General features: G+C 41.3%; 5 protein-coding genes across 5 annotated transcripts in view; 2 read left to right on the top strand and 3 right to left on the bottom strand.

Annotated features, from left to right (window-relative positions):
- Positions 1-182: 182 nt before the first annotated feature.
- LOC108038481 lies at positions 183-913 on the bottom strand. Its single transcript, XM_017115266.1, has 3 exons — positions 657-913; positions 422-598; positions 183-362 (listed from the first exon to the last, which is right to left on the bottom strand). The coding sequence occupies exons 1-3, from the start codon at positions 888-890 to the stop codon at positions 183-185; spliced, it is 591 nt and encodes a 196-aa protein (XP_016970755.1). The 5' UTR covers positions 891-913.
- Positions 914-2,107: 1,194 nt separating this feature from the next.
- Positions 2,108-3,536, top strand: LOC108038495. Its single transcript, XM_017115312.2, has one exon. It carries the CDS (start codon positions 2,255-2,257, stop codon positions 3,152-3,154), a length of 900 nt encoding a protein of 299 aa, XP_016970801.1. The 5' UTR covers positions 2,108-2,254; the 3' UTR covers positions 3,155-3,536.
- LOC108038494 (protein fuzzy) lies at positions 3,384-4,841 on the bottom strand. Its single transcript, XM_017115311.2, has 3 exons — positions 4,732-4,841; positions 3,557-4,671; positions 3,384-3,498 (listed from the first exon to the last, which is right to left on the bottom strand). The coding sequence occupies exons 1-3, from the start codon at positions 4,807-4,809 to the stop codon at positions 3,441-3,443; spliced, it is 1,251 nt and encodes a 416-aa protein (XP_016970800.1). The 5' UTR covers positions 4,810-4,841; the 3' UTR covers positions 3,384-3,440.
- A 901-nt stretch (positions 4,842-5,742) lies between these two features.
- LOC108038486 (exportin-1) lies at positions 5,743-11,262 on the top strand. The gene is made up of 7 exons (XM_017115300.2): positions 5,743-5,843; positions 6,165-7,924; positions 8,083-8,453; positions 8,560-9,039; positions 9,211-9,543; positions 9,634-9,999; positions 10,205-11,262. The coding sequence occupies exons 2-7, from the start codon at positions 6,433-6,435 to the stop codon at positions 10,352-10,354; spliced, it is 3,192 nt and encodes a 1,063-aa protein (XP_016970789.1). The 5' UTR covers positions 5,743-5,843; positions 6,165-6,432; the 3' UTR covers positions 10,355-11,262.
- A 281-nt stretch (positions 11,263-11,543) lies between these two features.
- Positions 11,544-12,069, bottom strand: part of LOC108038487 (alpha-N-acetylglucosaminidase) — a 3,110-nt gene continuing 2,584 nt past the window's right edge. The window contains exon 2 of the mRNA XM_017115301.2: positions 11,544-12,069. This exon is cut by the window's right edge and continues 1,675 nt beyond it. Coding sequence (XP_016970790.1) covers positions 11,666-12,069 — 404 coding nt within the window. The 3' untranslated portion in view covers positions 11,544-11,665.

Genomic DNA, 12,069 nt, shown 5'->3' with positions numbered 1-12,069 from the left:
AAAAAACATAAGACATCAAATGTAATGTTATTGCCTCCACAAAACCATGTTTTAAAAACTTTGAAAAAAGCTGTTATAAGAAAGTGACCATTTTACCAGGCATATACAACTAATATCACGAAAGGAAAGTAAAATGTAAAAGCTTTTTAGTGAAAAAAGCAATTTATTATAATTATTATTTCTTATTTTCTTATCCTCTGAACATTTCCTCTAAACTCGAAGCACAAAGATGTCGGCCGACGTTCGTTATTTTGGTCGAATGCTTCAAAGATGATCTTGGCCATATAACGTCCATGAAGAGGAGGGCCAATTATGTTCTCAGCACGTAATTTCAAAAGGAATGGGTTATAAGCCAACACGGTCTGAAAAATCAAATCATTCCTAATCGAATTAAGGCATATACATAAATTACCATGCTCACATCTTTTGTTGTTAGACACTTTTCCTTTATCTCCTCCTCGTTTAAAAGGTTTCTGAACCACGAGTTATGCCAGTAAGTATTCTTGTCAAAAATCGCAGTGCAAAGGTCCCGTGTGAGTACGTTGAATACCGTCGGTTCCCAGGTACCACGATTATGGTGAAAAATACTCACCTTAGCCTGCAAATTTAATATAATCTTAACTTAAGTTGCTCTCATTCAAGAAGGAGGGTATTACTTGAAGACGATCTGTTCTTGGAAAATTCCATAAGGTTGTGGCATTTCCCGATACGTAAATGCCTTCGGGAACCAACTCGACCACCAAGTCGTCCAAGTAGAAAGCTTCGGTCACGGGAATCGATCCGGGTGGGCCGTCCGTGCATGGTAAAAATGAGTCCTCCGCGATCGCCATGTAGTCAGCGGCGTGAATTTCGGACAAGCACACGACTAGAATCAGCAGAATTGTAAACATTTTTGTTTGCCGACATATCGTGCACCCGACCTTATATAGTGACTGGTTAATTATAGGTAATTACGGATTAACATTTGAATGTCCGTAATCCCAGATGTCATCGCGCATTCTTTACGCACGTAGCAACATTGTTATTACAATAAAATGAACAAAAAACAAGAAAGGAAAGCTAACTTCGGGCAGAGCCGAAGTTGATATACCCTTGCAGAATATTCTATAAATTTTATTCTCCAAACTTATTCATATGATGCATTCTTAATACTCATAAAAAGTCCCAACTTCCTAACTTAAAAAACACCAAAGTTATGACATTTCCAATCGTTCTGTTATATGGCAGCTATAAGATATAGTCAGCCGATCCTTATGAAATTTAGTAGGTCGGATTGATTGGCCAAAAATAAAACCCATAGAAAATCCCAACTTCCTAACTTTAAAAACACCAAAGTTATGGCTTTTCCGATCGTTCAGTTATATGGCAGCTATATGATATAGTGGCCCGATCCGGCTCGTTCCGACTTATATACTACCTGCAATAGAAAGACAACTTTTGGGAAAGTTTCAAGCAGATAGCTTTAAAACTGAGGGACTAGATTGCGTAGAAACGGACGGACAGACGGACGGACAGACGGACGGACGGACAGACGGACATGGCTAGATCGACTCTCCTGGTGATGCTGATCAAGAATATATATACTTTATAGGGTCGGACATGTCTCCTTCACTGCGTTGCAAACTTTTGACTGAAATTATAATACCCTCTGCAAGGGTATAAACATAAATTCAACCAATGTGTCTAGAGAGTATTTGTATAGAGTATTTGTTATTTATCTGCTAAAAAAAAAAATTTCTTTTTGAAAAGAAGTTTTGAATGGAAAAAATGCATAAGCAACTTATTTTAACTATATATGTTTAAAAAAGGACAACCTTTCAAATAACAGGTCTTGTAATATTAAATTCATCTTTTTTATTACCATTATTATAATAAATATGAGTGCCTCAGTCTAAGCATATTTTTTACATTGAACAGATCATGCATCTAGACGATCGAAAACAAAAAGCTATTAGGAAAAGAAATAGGGCACGTAAATTACCAATTTCTACATCATTAACCAATACAAACAACTCTTTTAACTCCGCTAATAATGCTGATACCAAGATTTCAATGTAAAAACAATAAATGTTTTTTAACTTTAAATCAAATCTTTAATGTATATATTTCTGGCGGCAATAATTTACGGTTGTGGTTATCGATTAGTCGCCCATATTAATCGTAAGGCTGATTATTTTGGCGCTCATGTTGTGGTCACACTGTTTCATGGAAAATTAAATAAAATTATGAATAAATAGTTGTGCTCAAAGAAACTATGTGTTCCAAACGTAAATTAAGTTTTCCCTTTGAGGGTGATGATCAGCAGGAGAACAGTCCGGAATGTGCAGCTCCAAGGACCAAACAACATTTTCTATCAAAGGATCATAGCTTAACAAGAGCCAATGAACGAAGTGTTTTGGTGGAGTCTGCGTCCCCCCATCGCAGGAATACTCCGTCCAGGTTCGAGGCGAATTGGCAGGCGCTAAAGAAGTCCGGAATCAGCAGCACTCAGCCAGATTCGCCCGGGGACACCAGTTTCTCCACATGTTCCCTGTTTATGAACACCAGTTTTACGGGAACAAAGCGAAGAGCCAAAGCCTTGCCCATCGTTTTCCAGAATTCCCCAAGGACTCTTCTTCGGAGTCCGACTAAAGAGCTCAGGCCATCCTCTTCATTCCAGACTTCGTGGAAAGCATTAAAAAGCTTTCACTCACTGAACGAATCTAGCTGCACAGATTTGTCCGAGGATAACTACATGGAATCTTCATCACTGCCAGTTACCCAACTTGTGCCGGATCAAAGTGCAAAGCAGTACCTGCCAACTAGCCAGAAGAATGGCAGTTCAAAGCAAAAGCTTCGTTTCGTTAAAGATGGATATGCCGACCATTTCCGGCGAATTCTGAAAAATAGGCGCATGGATCAGCGTCATCTGAATAACAGGAAAGCCACACACACTGTTCAAGTTGTGGCTATTTCAAAGGAGTGTGGTCTTTCCTTGGCTTTAGTCGCACCTGAAAGCGGGACCAACTTCAATATTCTACTTCAAAAGAACCAGTTAGGACTGCTTAAAATTGGCACCAGATTACAATTCTATCTGGATCCAAACAGTAAGCCCTTGCAGCTAAAAAACAAACAATTGGTCTACTTACGTCCGCACAATATAATTGTATTATAAAGATTAGTATAGAGTATATTTATAAAATAGAATTAAAAGGGACGGATTTGTATAAGTCATTAAAGCCAGCGAAGGCTAATTTTGTTCATCAGCATATGTATGCCATGTACTTATGGTTGCATATTTATAATATTTAAGAAACTTTACTATCTGTAAATAATTGAACTTTGTGATTACACTAATGTATACTCACCGACTTAAAAAGTAAAGTACGGTAAAGTTAGGAAGTACCAAGTAGAAATAGAAGAAAATATCAGTCTTGTAGAATTCAGGAAGAGAAAACGGTTCACCAGCATACCGACTTCTCCTGGAGTAAGTTTCCATGGATGCGTTGCGCCAGAAATCTGTAATCAATAAATATTTTCAACAGTGATTCCACAAAGTTAATGACTCAATTCAAACCTCATTGCGTGCGAGGGCACAGCTGCCACAAACAGTAGGAACAATACATTTCCCAGGTCATCCGTATGGGCATAGCACTTGTGGTAATCCGAGCAGCTATATTGATCTATCAACATACTTTTATTGTTCGAAGACTCCGCCTCAAATTGATGCACTGCATCCATGGTCTGATCAAAGAACTTCTTAAGTATGTCCAAGCGTTGCAAGTCGCCCACAATGATGCGTTTGACACTCGCCGACTGGTTGAGATTCCTGGTGAAGAGGCTCTTTCGCGAGTGCCTGTTGATCAGAATGATGGCCAGCACATTGCCATCTATGTCCAGGTGTTCTGGCAAGCTGCGCGGCACACAGCGCTCGGCGGCCGCCAGAAGGTTGCCCTCATTCCTATAGGCACTCATGGCATGGGCATGCAGCTCCCGAAAGGAGGCATTCTCAGCCCCGCACAGGACACAAAGGGCACTGTTCGAGGCTACGGGAATGCTGACAAATCGATAGGCTATGTGGGGACTCTTTACGGGCAGATAGACGGGCACATCGTGCTGCAGCGTGCTGGATGAGTTGAGCAGGAACAGCAGGAGTTCCCGATCGCGAGTGTCCAGATCCCACCAGCCTTCGGTGGCCACAGCGATGCGATGTCCCACCACCAGGCAGCAGAAGAGCGAGCCGCAGTGACCGCTAAACTCGTTGAGGCACTGCAGCAACTGAGCGTTCTCCGACGCCAGCAGACAGTCGGTGTAGCCGAGGAGCTGTGTGCCTGCGCAGGCCGCCTCTAAAATGGCGTCCACAATGGGCACATACTTCTTGGCGTCCTTCTTTAGTCGCTCTAGCAGCGTGGCATGTGCCATCTCCGAGGAGCGTGTAATGAACATGCCAATCGCTCCGAAGACCAGGTCCGCCAGCGTCTGCAGCAGCTGCTCCGAACCCACTCCGCAGCCGCAGACGATCAGGGTGATGGCATTACTGTCCCGCCAAATGTACGTCCACTCCTCCACGTCCGCTGGAGCCTGGTTCTGGCTAGGCTGCTGCTTGGTGGTCGTGGTGGCCTCAAGTTGGATGCCCAGTGATTTGAAGAACATGTGAAAGCCGTTGAGGGAGGCCACAGTGGAAAAGGGCAGCTGGAAGAGTTCGGCGGTTATTCATTGGCCGCACTTATTTTTCTCCTTATTCACACTTACATTTTCGCATTCTCCCTTCTTGCGTGTGAACACGGGGAGTCCACCATTTGTTGTCAAACATAACAAATAAATAGACATTGCCTTCCCACTTGCAAGTTGCAACGTATGCAGTGTGACCACTGTTTGATCGTTCAAATATACCAACCGGCTTATGAGAACATACTGAAATTTATTTATAATTTAATATTGTAGATAAAATCAATTAAAATTAATTTTTTATAACTCATTTTAAATACATATTAATTTTCATTTATTTTATCAACATGTACAAAGTATGTACAACCTTTGAGAAAATTATTTTATTGATATTTTAATTTTATTTATGATATTTTATTTTATTTTTTTTTATTAATTAAAATTAAGAACCCAATATTTTATTTTAAAAGTTTACTTAAGTCGGTTCTTACAATTTTTTTTGACACAGCCAGTTGCACTCAGTTTAGTAAAATACCTAATTTAAACATGAAACAGTCTGATAATTTTGTAAAATACGAATTTAAAATTTAACTTAAATATTTGTTAAACAAAAACTACAATTAATAATGAATGGAAGTCATTATGGTCGCACCTTAAACGTATATTTCAACTAATCTACAACTATTATTATAAATATTTTTTGTTTAAGCAGACAATTGAAATAACGAAATAAATAAAGAAATAAAATCGGACTGGCGTCTAGCTTAATCGTATTCAGATTCACAAAACAGGTATTTTTTGTGTATTTTATAATTTCTTTTTAACAAAATTTTAAAATTTTTGAAATCTTTTAACTCATTTGCTCCTTAATTACAATAGTTTTAAAATTTCAAAATGAACATTAAAATTTTTAATTATTTTTCTGAAATTTTTAATTTTTAATTTTTTGTCTGCACACTATTGCGATCTAATAAGTATTTAAATAATATTAATATTAAATATTAACGTTAACCTATCGATAGCAGAAGTACACCTATCGATATTACTTCGTGCAAGTCTGTGCACCAGGGCTGCAGACATATGTTTTCACCAATTCAACGACACCGCAATACGGCCACACTGTTCACACAAATTGCATTTCGCATTGTCCGTCGTCGTCGTTTTCACACGCTGCTCTTTTCTGGAATCGGAAAAAGGTAAGCTGGATATGTGGATAGCATAGATATGTTTGCCAAGTTCAACAAGCGGCATTACTGGGGCGTACAAAAAGCCCCAAAAGTTTCGAAATGCCGCCGCAGTCGCTCGCATTTGCGGCGGCGATGCGTTCGCCTGAGCCTGTGTGCGTATGTGTGGTGTGCCGAGCGCTTGCATGTGTTAGTGTGCGAAAAAGTGTAAGCGCGCGCAGGCAGTAAGCGTGCGCTTGTAGTTGTGTGTTCCAAAAAATGAAATAAGAAAATAAAAAAGAAATATGGATGCCCGTCGTCAGTACGCAATGTAACTAACGATCTTTTTCGCAGCTCCAGGTCCAGTCCCGGCACCAGATCCAGATCCCGATCCAGATCGAGAGTCGCCTCTCCTCACCGTCATCACAGCGAAGAAGAAGAAGAAGAGGTAGCAGCAGCAGCAAAAGCCGCCGCACATTTCCACTCGCTTCAAAAAAGAAGGGAAAAGAAATCGTGAAATCCCAGCTCATCCGACGGAGGAGGAAGCGAAGAAGCTATCAAAATTAACGCGGACACAGCTGCCGAGCGACGCAGACGCGAACGCCGCTTCTACTACAAAGCGATGGCGACAATGTTGACATCGGATGAGGCGAGCAAGTTGCTGGACTTCACCCAAAAGCTGGACATCAATCTTCTGGATAAGATCGTCGAGGTGGTGTACACAGCCCAGGGCGAACAGCTGCGACTTGCCCAGAGCATACTGACCACGCTGAAAGAGCACCCCGAAGCATGGACGCGGGTAGACAGCATTTTGGAGTACTCACAGAACCAGCGGACCAAGTTCTATGCTCTGCAAATCCTCGAGGAGGTGATCAAGACACGGTGGAAGGTCCTGCCGCGCAACCAGTGCGAGGGCATCAAGAAGTACGTGGTCAGCCTGATCATCAAGACCTCGTCGGATCCGAATGTCATGGAGCAGAACAAGGTGTATCTGAACAAGCTTAATATGATTCTGGTGCATATCCTGAAGCGCGAATGGCCGCGCAACTGGGAGACATTCATTAGTGACATTGTCGGTGCGTCCAAGACAAACGAGAGCCTGTGCATGAACAACATGGTCATCCTGAAGAACCTCAGCGAGGAAGTGTTTGACTTTTCGCAGGGCCAAATCACGCAGACGAAGGCCAAGCACCTAAAGGACACCATGTGTTCGGAGTTTTCGCAGATCTTCACGCTCTGCTCCTTCGTTCTGGATAACTCGATGAACGCCGCGCTGATCCACGTTACGCTGGAGACTCTACTGCGGTTTCTCAACTGGATCCCGCTGGGCTACATCTTTGAAACGCAGCAAATCGAGACGCTGATATTCAAGTTCCTCAGCGTGCCCATGTTCAGGAATGTGACTCTGAAGTGCCTGTCGGAGATCGCCGGCCTTACGGCGACCAACTACGACGATAATTTCGCGACGCTCTTCAAGGACACGATGGTGCAGCTGGACCAGATCGTCGGCCAGAACATGAACATGAACCACGTGTTTAAGCACGGCTCCGACACGGAGCAGGAGCTGGTTCTTAACCTGGCCATGTTCCTGTGCACCTTCCTTAAGGAGCACGGCAAACTGGTGGAGGATACCAAGTATGTGAACTACCTGAACCAGGCGCTTATGTATCTGGTGATGATCAGCGAGGTGGAGGACGTGGAGGTGTTTAAGATTTGCTTGGAGTACTGGAACAGCCTGGTCGAGGACCTGTACAACTCTGAGTTTTTCCACCCCACTCTAGAATCCTCAAAGAGGCAGCAGGTCTATCCCCGGCGACGCTTCTACGCCCCCATCTTGTCTAAAGTGCGATTCATCATGATATCGCGCATGGCCAAGCCGGAGGAGGTGCTGGTGGTGGAGAACGAGAACGGGGAGGTGGTGCGCGAGTTCATGAAGGACACCAACTCGATCAACCTGTACAAGAACATGCGCGAAACGCTGGTCTTTCTCACCCATTTGGACTCTGTGGACACGGACCGCATCATGACGCTGAAGCTGCTTAATCAGGTGAACGGATCGGAATTCTCATGGAAGAACCTGAACACGCTGTGCTGGGCCATTGGTTCCATATCTGGTGAGCCATTTTCTGGGTTTTCTTCTCCCAAAACATTACTTGGTTTTTAGCCATTTTAAAAGTCAGTAATATTTATTTTCTCAATTGATCAAATGTAATGTATGTATTGTAATTTACTAATATCAACCGAACTATTTGGTTTCGTTTCCCTCCTTTAGGTGCTTTTTGTGAGGAGGACGAAAAACGGTTCCTGGTCACCGTTATAAAGGATCTGCTAGGCCTGTGCGAACAGAAGAAGGGAAAGGACAACAAGGCCATCATTGCCTCCAACATCATGTACGTGGTGGGTCAGTATCCCCGCTTCCTGCGGGCCCACTGGAAATTCCTCAAGACGGTGGTAAACAAACTCTTCGAATTTATGCACGAGACGCACGATGGTGTTCAGGACATGGCTTGCGACACGTTTATTAAGATTGCCATTAAGTGCCGCCGCTACTTTGTCACCATCCAGCCGAATGAGGCTTGCACATTTATTGACGAGATTCTCACCACAATGAGCAGCATCATTTGTGATCTGCAGCCACAGCAGGTAAGATGGAATAAAATATTTTAGTATATTTTATAAAAACATTTAAATAGTAAGGCTACTGTAGAACTAACAAATACATTTTCTTACAATTCAAATTTTACTTTAGGTACACACTTTCTATGAAGCTGTCGGCTACATGATCTCCGCCCAGGTGGATCAGATGCAGCAGGATGCGCTCATCGAGAGGTATATGCAACTGCCCAATCAGGTGTGGGATGACATCATATCGCGCGCCTCGAAGAACGTCGACTTCCTGAAGAACATGACCGCTGTCAAGCAGCTGGGCAGCATCCTTAAAACGAACGTGGCTGCCTGCAAGGCCCTTGGACACGCGTACGTCATTCAACTTGGCCGCATATATCTGGACATGTTGAATGTGTACAAAATAACCTCTGAAAACATCATCCAAGCCATCGAGGTGAACGGCGTCAATGTGAACAATCAGCCCCTGATCAAGACCATGCATGTGGTGAAGAAGGAGACGCTTAACTTGATATCCGAGTGGGTGTCTCGCTCCAACGATAATCAGTTGGTGATGGACAACTTCATACCGCCTTTGCTGGACGCTATATTATTAGATTATCAGGTAAGGTCTAGAAAGTAACATCCAAAGACTAAGAATATATCTATTCTTCTTTACAATTAACTTGACAACCAAAAACTAATTCAATTTTCTTAAAATATTTATACACTTATAACAATGTTTAAATGTAACAATAATTTTAATGAAGGATAACTGATGTCTTTTTTTCTGTAGCGCTGCAAAGTTCCATCGGCACGCGAGCCAAAGGTTTTGAGTGCGATGGCAACCATTGTGCATAAATTGCGCCAGCATATCACAAATGAAGTACCAAAAATATTCGACGCCGTTTTCGAGTGCACGCTGGACATGATCAACAAGAACTTCGAGGACTTTCCCCAACATCGACTCAGCTTCTACGAGCTTCTACAGGCGGTCAATGCGCACTGCTTTAAGGCGTTCCTCAATATACCGCCTGCTCAGTTTAAACTGGTCTTTGACTCGGTGGTGTGGGCCTTTAAGCATACCATGCGCAATGTGGCCGACATGGGATTAAATATCCTCTTTAAGGTTAATATTTCTTTATCAACGCAGACATAGTTTACCTCCTCAAACAAAATTGCACATATTTCAATATTAATGTGGTCTCTTTAATTGCAGATGCTCCAAAATCTTGACCAGCATCCGGGTGCGGCGCAGAGCTTCTACCAGACGTACTTCACGGATATTCTGATGCAAATCTTCTCAGTGGTCACCGACACCTCCCACACGGCTGGTCTGCCCAATCATGCCATCATTCTGGCATACATGTTCTCACTGGTGGAGAATAGGAAGATTACGGTAGACCTGGGGCCGATACCGGATAATATGATATTCATACAGGAATATGTTGCGTCCCTGCTGAAATCGGCATTCAATCATCTATCCGATAACCAGATCAAAGTCTTTGTCACTGGCCTTTTCAATTTAGACGAGAATGTGCAAGCATTTAAGGAGCATTTGAGAGATTTTCTTATACAGATTCGCGTGAGTATTTAAGAAATTTATATTAACGCGTTTAATGTGCTTTTAGGCAGCCTGCTTGCCAACACTATTTAGCCAGATATCTAAATGGTTTTCCAAGCTGATACTGCTTCTTTTTCATCAAGTTATTATTGAAAAAAGAAAATGAAAAAGAACACGTTTTTTATCTGACTAAAAAATTTGGTTATTAATCAATGTGTAATTACAGGAGGCCACTGGCGAGGACGATTCTGATCTGTATTTGGAGGAGCGTGAAGCGGCTTTGGCCGAAGAGCAGTCCAACAAGCATCAGATGCAGCGTAATATTCCAGGCATGTTGAATCCGCACGAGTTGCCCGAGGATATGCAGGACGAATAGATGTCGATGTCGATGTCCCAGAGCTAGAATGTTTTAGTTGATGCTTGAGAATGATGATATGAGGATGGTGATGTATGAGTGTTTCTCAAGCGAGAAAGAGTATAAATGTTTGTTTGATTGAATGCATATAAGTACGTTATATATATAAATACACCCACACACGACCCCACACACACATGCATACACATACACCTATACAGATATAGTTGCGTTAAATGGTGAATGAGTAAATGGTTATTCGTGCGCAATTACATACATTAATATGATTAACATATTTTTGCGCATTGTCCTCGACTTACCAGCATAAATAAGAAGCCCAACCAGTTCCCAATTCCCGCCCTTTATCCACATTATGTAGTTGTAAAACATCATACTAAAGCGATGCGAAAGATGCAAACTTTATCGTACTAATATAAAAAAATGTTTGTTTGGAATTTTTTAAATGAGTAATTGTAGAAATATCGAGTATGAATGAATATTTGAGCAAATACAAATACACCTCTCCCCACATAAACATGAGCAAAAGAAACAACAATAAGATGAAAAGAAACCTAAAATAAAAAAATAAATTGTAGTGACTTAAACAGTTCAGGAGCAGCAGAAGTAACAAAATTATATGCAATCGTTTTGCATAAATTTAGCATTAACACGACGAAGAAGACGATGAACACAATAAGGAGATGATCAAGAAACAAGCATCATAACCAGAATAGAGATCATGCAATGTGTGAACATGTGTGAAAATAGAACTAAAACGCAAATACCCAAAACACAAATACATAAAAAAAAAACAAAAATAACCATAGTAATGCGTATTAATGATCATGTTTAAATTTTTACATAATTAGTTTGTACATTAATTTAAATAAAAATCAATTAAAACTACATTGATGTATGATGCAAAGCCATATTCACGTTTTAATTATCTGCGCTTGGTTATCAACTAGATGTGGATATGATAGAATTTCACAACTTATTCAAAAATGAATCACTTCTTTTATAATAGTAAATTATATTCGAATGGAAATCTAAATCAATCTACATTTCACTTAAAGAAAGTTTTTTAAGTTTTAATAAATAATTTGGCGGTGCGTACATTTTTCAACAAAAACAAACAGGCAAAACAAATTAAAAGCAAAAAGCTATTCAATATCAACTTCAACAAACCCAACCCTTTAATGTTTTTCCGATTATTCTAAGATAGGATTTAAAAGAAACTTTTATTAATATTATTTAAAGTCAAGCTTACAGAGATTTTAATGAATCATTTAAATTTGGCAGTCATACAGGTGATTAAAATAAAAATGTTTGTTATTTGGGACCCAATTTTCGTGGGATCGACAATCTATTGTTGTGTAGAAATTGCGAGTCCTTTGAGTAGACTTTCCAGGTCTCAAAAATGTTGTTTGAAATGAGCCAGGTATTGCCAATTGGCTTAAGAGGATAAATGTCGGTTTTGTTGCTAAAAGGCAACTCAATTCGCTGCGACACTTTCTGTTTAAAAGCGGTGCCGTTGAACGGTCGCTGGGAGTGCAGAGCCACGGTCACATCTTCCAGGAAAAGACTCCATCGTGGCATGTAGTAATCCCTAACCAATCCTGACCATTGCTTGCAGGCGTAATCAAGGATCTGACCCTCGGGACCCCAGGCGGTGATTTGGTTTCTGGCATTAAATTCAAAGTTGCTTTGATCCACAGCATTTGGTGCCGCCCGCT

The sequence above is a fragment of the Drosophila rhopaloa genome, unplaced genomic scaffold, assembly GCF_018152115.1.
Source record: "Drosophila rhopaloa isolate 14029-0021.01 unplaced genomic scaffold, ASM1815211v1 contig_2, whole genome shotgun sequence".
Classification (NCBI taxonomy): domain Eukaryota; kingdom Metazoa; phylum Arthropoda; class Insecta; order Diptera; family Drosophilidae; genus Drosophila; species Drosophila rhopaloa.
The sequence above is the reverse complement of the archived record's forward strand: the minus strand, read 5'-3'. Positions and strand labels throughout refer to the sequence as shown.